Source organism: Macaca thibetana, chromosome 20 (assembly GCF_024542745.1).
Source record: "Macaca thibetana thibetana isolate TM-01 chromosome 20, ASM2454274v1, whole genome shotgun sequence".
Taxonomy (NCBI): Eukaryota; Metazoa; Chordata; class Mammalia; order Primates; family Cercopithecidae; genus Macaca; species Macaca thibetana.
In genome coordinates this window covers 4,815,204-4,830,533 of record NC_065597.1, presented here as the reverse complement: position 1 = coordinate 4,830,533, position 15,330 = coordinate 4,815,204, and the positions used below count along the sequence as shown (strand labels likewise).

The 15,330-nt window shown below is 35.8% G+C and overlaps 1 protein-coding gene across 2 annotated transcripts in view; it reads left to right on the top strand.

The window, feature by feature from the left end:
- Positions 1-14,929, top strand: part of CDH8 (cadherin 8) — a 387,040-nt gene extending 372,111 nt beyond the window's left edge. The window contains exons 11-13 of one of the 2 annotated variants that reach the window (XM_050772635.1): positions 5,215-5,466; positions 6,827-7,009; positions 13,017-14,929. In XM_050772635.1, coding sequence (XP_050628592.1) covers positions 5,215-5,466; positions 6,827-7,009; positions 13,017-13,063 — 482 coding nt within the window. In that variant the 3' untranslated portion in view covers positions 13,064-14,929. Of the gene's footprint in view, positions 1-5,214; positions 5,467-6,826; positions 8,922-13,016 lie in introns of those variants that run through there. The other variant, XM_050772634.1, reaches the window with a different exon arrangement.
- The last annotated feature ends 401 nt before the right edge of the window (positions 14,930-15,330 follow it).

The window sequence follows — 15,330 nt, the reverse complement described above, 5'->3', positions numbered from 1 at the left end:
TCTGAGAATATCTTTATTTCATATACATATTTATTTTGAAAGATAGCTCTGCTGAATATGATTGCTGGTTGACAATTTTTTTCCTTGAGCATTTTGAATATGTTATCCCACGTCCGTCTGGCCTTCATTGTTTCTATGAAATTTTAGCTGTTAAGTGATGAGTCAATTTTCTCTTGTTTTTAACATGTTCTACTTGGTTTTGGCTTTCCGTGTTTTCACTATGATATGTCTATTTATGAATATCTTTGTGTTTATGTTCTTGGAGTTCCTTGAGCTTTCTGGATGTATAGACTATTTTTTTTTTTAATTCAGGTTTTCAATTATATTTTTTTCTGTTTCTTTCTCCTTCTCCTCCCTTAGTACACTCATTACATATTTGTTGGTGCACTTAATTGTGTTATTCATTTTTTGAGACTCTGCTTATTTCTCTTTATTCTTTTTTTCTTTCTCTTCTTTAGTTTGTGTATTCTTTATTGTTCTGTCTTTGAGTTCACTTATCATTTCTTCTGCCAATTCAAGTCTACTGTTTTTGTCACTCTAGTTAATGCTTTATTGTCCCTCTCATGGGCTTTTTCTTTTTGCCAGCTGTTTTCCCCCATGGGTTATATTTTCTTCATTCTTTGTATGTCTCATAATCTTCTGTTGGAAATTAGGCATTTTGGATAATATAGCAAAACTGGGTACTATCTGCTGAAGGCTTATTTTATTCTCTTGTTTGTTTAATGACTGGCTGGATTATTTTAGTGAAGTCTATTTCCCCCCTGTAGTATTAAATCTCTGATGTTTCACCTCAGGGAATCTCAACCATGGGTGTGTCCACAGTCACCTTAGAATTACAATTGTTTGGGCAGGGCTCTCCTTGATTGCCTTTTCCCCTGACCAGGTCTAGCTGTTGAACTCCACTAATTACCAACAGGATTTCTGTATTGTTTGTAAGGCTGCCTTGGAACCTAAATTGCTCTAAGGACCAATCCATTCAAATTTGATCTGCTTTGAAAGAGTAGTTTCCTAGGTCAGACTTTCAGATTCGTTCTAACCTAGGTGGGCTCCCGAGGCTCCCTCTTTCCAAGATTCCCTGCTTTTCACTCCCCTGGGCAAAATCCTGAGCTATTGGCTCTGGAGCTGGTGTGAAGATTATGGCATGTTTCTCTGAGGAACAGCTATACCTTAGGACAGAGCATATGATGCCGAGGGAAAAATAGCCTCAAGATTTTTTGGCTTGCCTCGCCCAGTAAACAGTGGGCTAGGGAAAGGACTATTGAGGCTCCATATTCTCAGTGGCACAGTGCCCAGCCAGAGCCTCTCTCCCATGAGTGGGGACCAGGAGGAAGAAAAGAGTCCCTGCCTCTTAACCACACTGACTTAGAACTTAGCTTGAACAGTAAGTAACTAGGAACAGAATGAGAATGTCTGACATCACACCTTTCCCCCAGAAAATAGTCCTCCAACTGCTCGCTGCAGGGAGAAGGACCCCTGTATTCTTGACTAAACTAGTTTGGAGTAAAGTTTCTACCTCACTGAGCTGAGATAAGGAAGGATGGGAGTGGGTTCTTGTTCATGCACTCTCAGAGTCTTACCATTCTTACCAAGCTCTAGTCGATTTTCTTAAATAAGTGTTTCTTTATTTGCTGCTTGCCTCCAGATCCATTTGCAGAATCTTTAAACGTTTTTCCATTTATAATTTTCACCAGTTTCACTGGAAAGCACATCTGTGGAGCTCCTTTTGCTATCATGCTGAAATGGAATTCTCTGATAAGATACGCTTTCATAAATAAAAAGAAAGTCTTAGAAGATTGTTGAAGCTAAAATCAATGTATAAGGCAGTTAAATTATCAGCAGCAGTGAGTTGAAAATATATTTTTAAAAAGGTAACTAAATTGTAAACAGGTTTACTATCACAAGAAACTATATACAGCAGCAAAAATAAATCTAACAAAAAGATGTGGACATTTTTGTAAGCTAAAAACATTTTATTGACATGTATTAAAGAACATACATAAATCACTCTTAATGTAAAAAACTGATGATAAAGATGTAATTATTTCAAAATTGGTTAATATTTAAATATAACTTCTACCAAATTTCTTATAGGAATTTTTATAAAACTTATAATCTGATTCTATATTTTTCAGAGAAGAGCAAATGAACAATAATAGCCAAAATATCCTTAAAGAACACGGTATGAGAAAATGCTGTAACCAATATCAAGATTTATGATAAAGTTTTCATTCATAAGAAACAGGGTATTCATTCAGGGTTAGAGAACCAGATTATTGAAACAGAAGACAGATCTCTTAAAAGAATGAGGACGCATAAAAATTTCATTTGTGAGACAATGAGCTTTGACGATCAGTAGGTAAGGACAAGTTACTCCATAATTAACATTGAGAAACTCAATTTTAGTATAGAAAACAATCAAATTAATACAACAACCTAAAAATAATTGTATATAATTAAGAAATTTTAAATAAAAAGTTTTCAAATAAGGCTTGAAAACACTAATTATAAAAGATTAATAAAATAAACTACATTAAAATCAAAAATTTTAATGAAATGAAAAGGCATGTGTTAAAGAAGTTAGAGAGTGTTAAAGAAGAAAACACAACTTTGTAGAAGATATTTACTACATTTAGGATTTTAAAAATTATTCCAAAATCATTAATTTGAGCTTTGTGAAACTGCTAATATTCTATGGTTTTTGATGTGTAAAATAATGGTGATTTCATTTAGCCTAATGGAAGAACTCAAGTAAATTGAAAACAAATACAAATACCAATGCAAAAATAGGAAAAAAAAAAAAAAAAAAAAAAAAAGATGAGTAGGTAAAAAAAGGAATTGATGTTGCCTGGAACTGGCAGGTAAAATTTAGCAAGAATAACTCATAGACTTTCTTTACTCAGTCAACAATTTTCTGTGTGTAGAAAAGAGAGCAAGGTAGGCAAATTCCAGGATTAGTAAAAAAAAATATATGTAAGTATGAATTTAGTGTTAGACCCACCAATGCTTTTCTCAGTAGTAAAGGAGATAACTTTGTTCTGCAGTAAGCAAATTCCTGCTACAGTTTCTAAATTATTATAATAGTCTGTTATAAAAGGAGAATATGGAAAGATTGTTTCTCATAGAAATAATGTCAACCACAAAAAGACAATAGCCTCACTTCAGTTTTATTAACTGTCTCTTGAAGAACAAATTCTGTCTTTTGTTTTGAACTATCGTGTATAAAACCATCCAGAAATATTCTTTGTACTAATTAGTTGTACTCATACTTGTCATATACTTTCTGAAAATATAACACAACTATATATTCTATACCTGTTTTGAGATAATGTTCCTCGCTTTTAGCTTACTGGTATTTCTGTCTAGGTCATGACAATAAAGATTACTGTATCATTTGGTATATAACTGCTTAACTTCATTAGAAATCTCTTTTTCTAAGTATATTCAAATTACTATATGATGATGTACAACCAGAAGAAATTCAGAAAACAATTGTTAAATCAGAGTGCTTTTTCTATTTGATTGCTTATTAGAAAAGCATTATAGGCCTGTTTATATCTTAAACAAAGCAAAATTAAATATAACTATACATCTATTTTGGGAAATGGCTATCAGTTTTTGGAAATCCTAGTATAGTGCTGTATGGTACAGTAGTTTTATAAAACTTATTTGAAGTCATCTGAATGGAATATCTTACTTAGTTGAGTATTTTGGAAACCAATAGGATACAGATACTCAGAAATTGGATGGCAATGGTTTGGAATCATTACTATTATATGCAATGATTAGGTAGCCCAGTGTTCTGGGGTCTCTAATTTGCCAATATTTGAAAAAACAAACAAACAAAAAAATAACCAAATAATTTTTTTGCCCAAATAACACCATGCACAGTAACCAAACTTGTGTTTGTTTGCTTTTGGCTGTAGTATCACTGAGAGTTAATCAACATTTCCACTTTGAGTAAACGTATATCTTTCAGTAATCAACATGAGAAAGCAGATTAACAAATTATTATATATGATGTGACTGCAATTTATGAGATGAGGATGAATGACAACCAAATATTTCAACTTGGGGGTGAAATTTTGAGAACTGTGTGTCTAACATGGGAGCAGCCACTTCTCACTGACCAGTTTTACTTTGAACTGAAGTATATTCTTAAGTATTGCTTAACTGTTGCTCCAGATAACCAGTGTATATCTCCATATAATTAACTGACACCTGCAAAATGGAGCACAAGCTTTTATGACTTCTCATTTTGTTCTTATTACATAACCACTATAGGTCTTCCCTACAGAATTTTAATGTATGTCGCATAGCTCCTCCGGGTAGCAAATAGGGCTTTTGCTGTATCTTAATGTGAATGCTCTAGGCCATGAGTGACTCTCTTTTTAGGTACCTGTGGGGAATCAGCAAAGTGCATTGTTTTGCAACCGTATTGTTATACAGTCCAACTTTTAATACAGAGCTTCTCAAACTTGTGTTTCAAATATGATGACATTTTATCCAATCAAATTTGCTTAACCTATTATCATTCTAAATAAATGATTTATTTTATTATCAGGCTAAATAAAAAAATCAAACTTATGTATGGTATACGGAGACGAGATAATATATGTCTTCGGAAGGGACACTTACAGATTATTTTTGTAGAAGAAATGTTTTGCATTTTTAAGGTGATGATGGTAAAACTCCCTTGGTCCATCCGGGGTCCCATTCATTCAACCTGTTAATGGTTGTCCTGGTCCATGCTGATTGAAAAAGTGCGGGTTGGGCGCGGTGGCTCACGCCTGTAATACCAACACTTTGGGAGGCCGAGGCGGGCGGATCACGAGGTCAGGAGATCTAGAACATCCTGGCTAACACAGTGAAACCCCGTCACTCCTAAAAATACAAAAAATTAGCCGGGCGTGGTGGCGGGCGCCTGTAGTGCCAGCTGCTCGGGAGACTGAGGCAGGAGAATGGTGTGAACCCGGGAGGCAGAGCTTGCAGTGAGCTGAGATCGCGCCTCCGTCTCAAATAAAATAAAGTTAAATTAAATTAAATTAAATTAAATTAAAAAATGAGCGGAGACGAGTCGGGGAGAAAGCCTGAGCAGTCCACTGAAGTTGGGATTGTCTTGAGGTTTGCAAAGGGTTCATGAACTAGAAAAAAAAAGTGTCATTTGGGCAGTCATTTTGAAATGATGCAACTTATTGTAATTTTTACTTTTTCCAGATAATTCCCTCAGTATTTTGGCAAAGCATAATGGATTCAACCGCCAGAAGCAAGAAGTCTATCTTTTACCAATCATAATCAGTGACAGTGGAAACCCTCCACTGAGCAGCACCAGCACCCTGACCATCCGGGTCTGTGGCTGCAGCAATGACGGTGTCGTCCAGTCTTGTAATGTTGAAGCTTATGTCCTTCCAATTGGACTCAGTATGGGCGCCTTAATTGCCATATTAGCATGCATCATTTTGCTGTTAGGTACGTATTTCCTTCATAGCCTTCACCCTTTTTCTGGTTCATAAATGACTGTAAATAAGGACAGAAAACTCTCATCTATACAGGCAACAGCATTCCCTTGGGGAAGAGGAACTTCCTTTCCTTCTCCACGTTTTGAGATCTCTAAGAAGAAGTGAAGAGACAAAGGGTTGAGATAGTAAATGTCCAATTGAAGAGGACTTTCAGTGCCTTTTTCAATTCCATCACCAGTAAATCGATGAATAAGGCATAATGGTGGTGGCAGTGGGGAAGTGCTTTTGTGTCGTTACAACACCATCTATTACATAAGAACAACTCTGGGTGTGAGGCACACCAGTTCACTGCAACAGCAGGCTTTACTATGCCCACAATAGTGTCTCATTATAGATTGGGTTGCCAAGTCCATTGGATCCCAAATTTGGTGACATGAAAAGAAAGCAAATAAGCAAACTAAAAATAAGTTTTCTTCAAATTACCATTGCTTTTCTCTGACATTTTCCTTGATATAAACATCAATTTAAAATGATTGCAAGTTAAGATTCTATAACCTTTTAATAAAAAAATCCAATTATAAAATGAGATTACACAATAGGAAAATAGAAAAACAAGAGAGTCGTATCTTATCCTACCCTCAAGGAACAAAACACTTTAAAGACGGTGTCAGTTACTGTCTTTCTTGTTCCATCTGTCTTGCTCACCCAGTGCCTTGGATTCAAGCATCACTTTGCTGACATATTTTGCTCCATTAACCCACATTTGATTTGGCTGATCTGGCTAGTTGGGTATGTTTTCCTTGCCCTTTCTTCACATTCAGGTTTCTCTTCCCAGCTAGAGGCATTCCAGCCCTCCCACAAGACAAGTTGCCCGTGCAAATTTGACATTCACTTTTTTAATAAAAGAACGTAATTTAACTGGAGAGTGCCTTGAAAAACTGTGAAAGCCCAAGGACCTACTTTGCTCCTTTTTTTAATAGAAGGGAGCTTTGGAACCAAAGGATGTTAAAGGACTTGCTTGAGACATACATCAAGCTAGTCATACTTTCAGTGCTATTTTTTATTTTGTGCCACTCACTCTAATGATCAAAACAGTATAAAATGTAACTTTCACCATGAATGCATGCATGCCAATTCTTTTAACCCAGCTCTATCAGCGTATAATAAACCAATAATCTGGAACAGTATTTACTCAAAATTTAATGTTCATCATTCAGAAAGATGTTTAGCTTAATTCTCCAGTAAATATTATTAAAGGTGTATGCTCACATGATTTTGTAAAAATACCCCTCTCTCCTAACATATATAGTGTGTTGCTTGTGAAATTATATGCTTGTTTGGCTGACTGTTATTTAATATTTTTCCTCTAGTCATCGTGGTGCTGTTTGTAACTCTACGGCGGCATAAAAACGAGCCATTAATTATCAAAGATGACGAAGACGTTCGAGAAAACATCATTCGCTACGATGATGAAGGAGGAGGGGAGGAGGACACAGAGGCTTTTGACATTGCAACTTTGCAAAATCCAGATGGAATTAATGGATTTTTACCCCGTAAGGATATTAAACCAGATTTGCAGTTTATGCCAAGGCAAGGGCTTGCTCCAGTTCCAAATGGTGTTGATGTCGATGAATTTATAAATGTAAGGCTGCATGAGGCAGATAATGATCCCACGGCCCCGCCATATGACTCCATTCAGATATATGGCTATGAAGGCCGAGGGTCAGTGGCTGGCTCCCTCAGCTCCTTGGAGTCCACCACATCAGACTCAGACCAGAATTTTGACTACCTCAGTGACTGGGGTCCCCGCTTTAAGAGACTGGGCGAACTCTACTCTGTTGGTGAAAGTGACAAAGAAACTTGACAGTGGATTATAATAAATCACTGGAACTGAGCATTCTGTAATATTCTAGGGTCACTCCCCTTAGATACAACCAATGTGGCTATTTGTTTTAGAGGCAAGTTTAGCACCAGTCATCTATAAACTCAACCACATTTTAATGTTGAACCAAAAAAGATAATAAAATAAAAAAGTATATGTTAGGAGGTTATAAATCTTGTGGAGTGTGAATTAAGTATGTGGAGTGTCTAGAAGTCCTTGGATATGTGATATTTACCTGACCACCACAGACAAAGATTGGGATCCTGGCTAATCCTTAGAGAAATGGTTTAAATAGAGGAAAAAAATCAAAATTAAAAGGTGCTTTCTTAGAAAAAAAAAAATACGGACCTGCAAGGAATCTGCTGCTGATATGTGTCTTCTGCAAGGATTTTTATGAATGCAAATGGTTTTTTTCCCCTTCACCAATAAGGATCCCGCCACAAATGATAAAGCAATACTTGGTCTGCTGTACATTATAACTTTTTGGAGTTTTGAGAGGCCTCCTAGATTATACAGTACGGTGACCACACATTGTACATAATTGTTGGCCCCACTCACCAGAGACTGAATAGCATCTTTAAATATTGTGTCGAGCCTTAAAATATTCACATGTTCGTAATCCATTCCAGGGTGGGGCTTGCCAATTCAGTGGTGGGAGGAGAGAAATCCCATTGAAACATGCTTGTTTTCTAGAAGCAGGATTCCTCATTCCCTCCGCTTCATCTTCTTCCACAAGGACACAAAGATAAACTGTATTACACAGTGGACTACATAAGAGACAGATGGTTTTATTGCTAGCGCGTGAATTTATTTGTTTAATCCTCGAAATAAATATTTTATTGATGTCCATTAATGCTTTTATTTATTAAGGTTGGTAATCTATAGATTAAGGGGATATATGGGGAAAAAAACTAAATTATATCCATTAATAATCCTTTAGATTGTTTTATATAAATATATATACAATGAATGTTTAATATATGTACATTTTGATGAGATGAGTATGGCAGGCAATATTATCGAAAGGAGAGCTAATAGTCTCTTTAGAGTAGAAAGTGTTATTGTAACTGGTGATGGCAGGAACAGCATTTTCCCAGAGAAACTTTTGGACTGTTTTCTATTTTGTTCATAATCCTAGTATTTGGTGTTTTTACTACAAGCACAAACATCCTAAAGTATATTGATTCCTGTGAATATTTAAACTCTAGACTTTTAGATACCTACATAATGCCCTGCCCAAGAAACATGCTTCAAGTTACCCCCACAGTTTTAGAGCAGGAACTGATTTGTACATAATTTCACTGCTTACGTTTTTAGCACTCCTATCCCCGATCTTCATGGTGATGCACAGAATGTCTTAGACTCCAAAAAGGAACAGCACTAGAAGATGTGAGCATATTTAATTTGTAATGCAAACCTGCCATTTAGGAGTAGAAAATGTATGATAAAACTCAAGTATTACATGCAGATCATTTTAATTTTCTACTTTGCTTTAATGCAATATTGTTTATTTACTCCATGTATTGTATTCAGAGAAACTCCTGTATTGTTTCCTACTTTGTGAAATATATTTTTATAAATACCTTTGTTGTCATTAATTTTTTTTCAATCAGTGGAAGATCTATTAACAGAATCATCAACTCTAACTAAAACTCTAGAATACTCAACCAAACCATCCCAAGGGTCACTTTTGTTTGTAAGAGTCTTTATCATAAAGAAACAGAGAAGAGAAATGGCTTGCCAGTGATCATACACCAAGATGCCAGCAGGGACATAAAAGGAACATGGAACGCCTAAAGGCTAGTCCACCTGTGTCACTTGGGTCCTTCTGGAAGCAGACACATTGAGCAGGGAAAACCTGCAGACAAGTTTGCAGACCTAAAACTTGTAACAAAGATTTGGCAAGAGAGTCTTAGACTGCAGTGCAGACCTGGCAAAATCTCTGCCAGCCTGACAGGGGGTTCTAGAGTGAAAACATATCCATTAAAGCAGTCAGGCTGTGGTCCTCCGTCATCTCAGTCACTGGTGTGGGTCTGCTAAGAAGAGAACGGTTTTTGACTCAAAAACTGAAGGCACCAACTTCTAGAGGCTACCTCCACTGTGACAGAAACAACATGTTTAAATACTATACTAACAATTTGTAACTATCCAGTGGTTTAATCAAGCTTTTACTGAGTTTCTGCTGAGAATAAGTCATCTTTTCTATGTAGTATTATGACTAGTGAACACTTTTTCTTGAGGTCAAAAGGTTGGTCCAGCATGACTTTAAAATATACTAGGATTTGGCACAGTGTTAAAAGAAGTGCTTGGTGAATGTAAATTATTATTAGTAGTTTCAGTAATAATCAATAGTAATATTGTAACTATCTTACACCTTCCAAACGGAGGAGAGATGATTATTATGTTTTATGTATCTCTTGAACGTCAGACTCATTTCTAGCATACGTTGGAAGTGCCCAAAGATTATAGACACATAAATATGTCTAACAGAAAAATTACAGTATTTTTTAAGGAGTATAAAATCTATATCCTCAGATATTGATAATCAACAGGATAATCTTCATACAGTGGTTTCTGTGAGCGGGAGATAATGTCTGGTGTACCAGTTGACCAGACATCGCCTCAATATTCTCTTTGCCTAGGAAGACAGAATGAAAGCATGAATCTCTTGCTGACTTTCTTTGCCACCACAGTGTCAGCATTTTGCATTTAAAAGCCTATTTCAGGTCTTGTAACATAGAATAAAGTGACCAATACCTTGATCCTAATAAGATTGACCTATACTTTTAGAGTGTCGTGAATTAAATTAAAAATCTCAGGAACTCTCTCTCTCTCTTTCTCTCTCTCTCTCTCTCTCTCTCTCACACACACACACACACACACACCAAACAAATAAAAAACACATTTTACTTGAGGTTTTACTTTAGCAATAGACTTGCCAGGACTTTCTCAACCAAAAGAGATCAATATGGTTCCTAACATTTTCTAAGATTTAAGTTTCCCATGCTCAACTTGTTAAATAACACATTTTAAAAACTTTACTGAAATGACTATTTTTTTAAAGCTCCGTGCATTGTTGTCTGTTTGATCAACATTGGCATAGCAGAGACAAGAGTACTCTCTGCTAAATGGAGAAGAATGGTTAAGTTAGAGCCAAGTGAGACAAAGTTACCTCCCTCCGCCTGCCTCACAATTCAAGGTTCCCACCTGGGGAACTGATGCATCCCTGGGTGACTGGACACAACACAGGATCAATTCAGCCTCCACTCTGTCTATGATTTGATCAAATCATATTAGCAAAATGTCTCTTAAACATCCATATATGAATATTAAAGAATATTAAGGGGGGCATTTCTTACAATATTTTTATGAGTATAGTTATAAGTTTCTAAATACAATAAGTTTATAATACGATGATTAAAATATGCTATTTTTAAATTCATGTGTTAACCTTGCCACACAGAATTATGACTTCTAGGGTGTAAACTTTAAAGTGAAACTGTTTTGAAAAAAATCTGCAGTTAAGTGTATGTGTATATATAGAAGAAAAGGAAACTTAGATTTACTGGTATCACCAGTGAGGCAAGAACGCTTAGAAAGATACAAATGTGTCTTTGGGAGAGTTTGCTTAATCAGATGCTTAAAGGAAGACAAGTCTCTGCATGAGACTTAGAAATCTCCTAGGAGCAGCCGGATTCCACACTGAGACTCAACAGAGTTCTGGGCTATGCTGTATTTTGGAAAAGGAAAAGCGGGTGCTGAGAGCTAAGTAGCCAATTACTCTTTATAGCCACATAAGGACTGAAGGCAAGTAGGCCCTTCCAACAAGTTGTATTATGCGATCACTGGCTTTGCAGGGAATCTCACGAATGTATAACCTTCTGATTGCCTTTTTGATTGAAAGTTCCATCTGAGATCAGGGCAGTGTAACCAGTAATAAGATTTCAAAAAATCCCATCACTGGCACTGTCGGAAAGGCTGAGCATGACTGAAATCCTATCATTGTCAGTCAAAAAGATAAGGTAACAGCAGGCATCACTATAAAAGCTCTATAAATGCACAACTTAAACATGAATATCAACATTAAAAAGAATATATATATATCCTTATACATATATTTATAAATATATTCATGTATATAAATATGCACACATATACACAATTAAGTTACTGGGTATAATTTATAGTTTTAATTTTTCATCTCATAATCTCATGCATTGCTAAAAAATTGAAATTGTGGCTCTCTTTTTTCATGAATCTAACCTTGAATTTGAAAGAAATTGAATTGAGGGTAAAGGGTTTTAAAAGCAGGTTTTTATTTGCGAACAGAATAACGGCTCATAATACCTGGGCTTAGAATTAAATATGTCACATTGTGAGGCTGTACTTAGACTTTTAAATGTCATTGTATTTTTTTGTGGGGAAAATAAGTGTAGAATATATTTTGCAGGAAATACTTTTCTATACTTTTTTCAATTTCAATACTGTTTTATTTGCTATAAAAAGTGTCTTTGTAGTTACTCAGGTGGCCAAACAGTGTTGAATGTATTTTTTGTCCTTGTAATTATTGCTTCTTATGATAATTATAGAAGAGCATGTCTTTATGATCTATCGTTTAAAAATACATTTATTATCATTGTATTTTTAGTCAACACAAATTTATGGATTACATGGTATACTGTTGATATTGAAGATATTCTAGTCCTAGTATTTTGAGCACAGACCTAGTGTTATGGAGGACATAAAATTTAAAAATTTCCTGACTTGATGGGCTATCTGAGGAACAAGAATTTTGTCTGCCACATTTATTGAGTATCTATCAGTAGAGAAATTAAGCTACATGGTTGATACAGAAATATTAAATACAGCAGCATTCTCAAAGTTTTTTTCTTTATTTATAAAATGTACCTAATCAATCTCATAAGAACTAATTGTTGAATTTTTTTTTTTTCCTATGGATAAATACTATTTGAGTCTGGGTTTAAGTTTGGTTGGTCTGACACTAACACCCCTTAACTTTCAACTAAACAGTTCTCTCTGTAATTATAATATGAGACTTTTGATGATAAGAAATAGAAACTAAGTTATATATAGTGGTATGGAAGTACTGAGGAGGAAGTAAGGGACCCCATATGGGAAGACTCAAGAAGGCGTCATGGTGAAATTTTCCAAAAAGATGGGAACTCAAGAATGGGTGCAACAGAAATCACAGCTTTTCCAAATACTAAAAGGGAAAATTATAAAAAGCACCAATGGCACATTTTTGGACATTCAGAAAGATCCAGAAATTAGGTGCTCATAGGACTTCTAGGTTTGCCAAATTGTAGTGTTTTATGGATAGGAAAAATGAGGTTCAGAAACATTATAAGGAATTTTCAGGGTTAAATTACACATCAAATATGTGAGAGAAACAGAAATTACATGCTGGTATTTAGGGTCATCTCCTGAGTTGTAATGTTGTAAGTGATTTTGTATGTATTCTCCTCCTTCCTTTATGTGTGGAAGTTGCATCTAGGTCTCAAGGTTAGTAGGCATTTGCTGGAGAAAATGGTGCCTTTCTGTAGTATTTCCCCAATTTGAGTTACCTGCCACCATCTAATTCACATCTTGAATGCAAGTATTATTTCTTGCAAGTACCCCTACTAATAGATAATAGATATTTCTATTATTATCCACAGATTACAGAAGAGGGTTGCTAGGAGGAATGTCACAAGATGCTGTCTGAAGAGAAAGACTGTGGAAAACCATGGCTTCAATGAACTCAGAGGTCAGGACCAGAAAAGGAAATGAGAGGTCACCAAAGCCAAATGTTAATTTCTTGGGATTTCTTCTGTACATGCAAAGAACTCCAGGCCATCCTATGATTCCTCATAAATAAGAGGAAGATTTTAACAATTATGCTCTAAGATGGAACATGACAATTTAGGAGTCATTGGGATCACCCTCCCCCTTTCCAATACTGTTCTGCTTTGACTACAAATATGTCTAATGGTTTTCTAAATTAACCTCTAAAGTTTGAGAGCTATGTCATCTTTGTCAAGTCTGATTGTTGAGTATGTGAATGGATGTTTTTGGTTCAATGTTAGAGCCAAAATTTATAAATAATAATTATTTATAAATAATGATATTGCAAATAAACTTTAAAAAAGACCTTTAAACATAAAAATTCTTTTCTATAAAATACATACTAGGTACTCGGCTAGTAACAGAAAAAGGATATACCCAACACAATTCTCTTGCCTTTCAAGACATGGAGTTAAACTGGATAAATTATAAAAGCAAATAAATGATAAAACATTTGATTTGGCTATCCTGTGGAAGAACTAAGCAGGCAGTGTTTTTAAAGCACAGAGAAAGAATATTTATCTAAGTCTGCAAAGGCAAGATATCTTTCTTGAGGCTGTGTTAGAATGAGTCTTGGAGGGAAGCAAATCTTAGACAGGGAGTATCAAAAAGTAAGGCTAGCTTGAGGTCCTGACACCTGAAAATAAATGGTGATGTGAAGGGATCTCTCAATGGGCTTCATTATTGTGTTTCTCAATGTATGAAATTCTCCAAGTTACAAAAACAATCAGTATCCTTATTTATTTAAGAAATATGTACCAAAGAGTTCCCATTCATTTGGGTGCTGGGAATACAGCATTGAATAGGACAAAAGAGATTTTTTTTTTTTCAAAGAACTGGTAATATGGAAGAAATGTAAATAAATAGAAATACAAAAAAAATTTGATATGATAGAACAACATAGATGGATGAGAAACGAAATGTTTTACTTACAGTGGACAGAATGATATTTGAGTTGCCCAGTGAAGTTTTTTTAATCAAGGAAAACCATAGTGAAGAGTTTGGGAATGCTTATGTTAGTTGTTCTCCTAGACTGAATCAGTGGCATATACAAGAAAGAATATGAAGTCCAGATTATAGTGGATAAAGGTGAAAGAGGTGCAACAGATGTGGAAACGTGGGCAGAGACCATATTATCCAGGCTTTTGTCAACCAAGATAAGGAGCTCATGTTTACTTCATGTAAAAGAGAAGGCAATTGAAGGGATCTAAAAGCAGGGGGATGATATGATCTGATTTATATTTTAAAAATAATCACTCTGACTCTTATATGAAAATCAGATTGCAGTAGACATGAATGAAAGTAGGAAACCCAGAGAGAAGGTTTTTATCATAAGCCAAGGAACATATTATCTTGACTTTATGGAGTGGTAATACAGATAGAAGGAATACCCAGAATTCACATATATTTTGGATATAAAATTGGTAGTAATGGTAGTTCAATTACATGCTCAAAATAAAGATGGAATCTAAAAATAACTCCCAGAATTTTTGGCTTGAATGACTCTGTAATTCATGGGGCCAATGACAAAATTTAGGAAGACAAGAAGTGAATTTGTTTATCAAAGGCTGACATCCTAACTTCTCTACTAATGGACAACAGAAAAGGATAACAGAAATCAGAGTCTTATAGAAATTCTTACATGAGGTGTGTTAGGGGCTGTCTTAGTCAGGGTTCTTCAGAGACACAGAGCCATTTGGTGAAAGAGAGGAGCTTTTAGCAGGAATTGGCTCATAAGATTATGGTGGCTGAGGCCGGGCGCGGTGGCTCAAGCCTGTAATCCCAGCACTTTGGGAGGCCGAGACGGGCGGATCATGAGGTCAGGAGATCGAGACCATCCTGGCTAACACGGTGAAACCCCGTCTCTACTAAAAATACAAGAAAATTAGCCGGGCGAGGTGGCGGGCGCCTGTAGTCCCAGCTACTCGGGAGGCTGAGGCAGGAGAATGGCGTGAACCCGGGGGAGCGGAGCTTGCAGTGAGCCGAGATCGCGCCACTGCACTCCAGCCTGGGGCACAGAGCAAGACTCCGCGTCAAAAAAAAAAAAAAAAAAAAAAAAAAAAAAAAAAAAAAAAAAAAAAAAAAAAAAGATTATGGTGGCTGAGAACTCCTACGATCTGTTGTCTGCAAGCTGGAGGAAAACTAGTA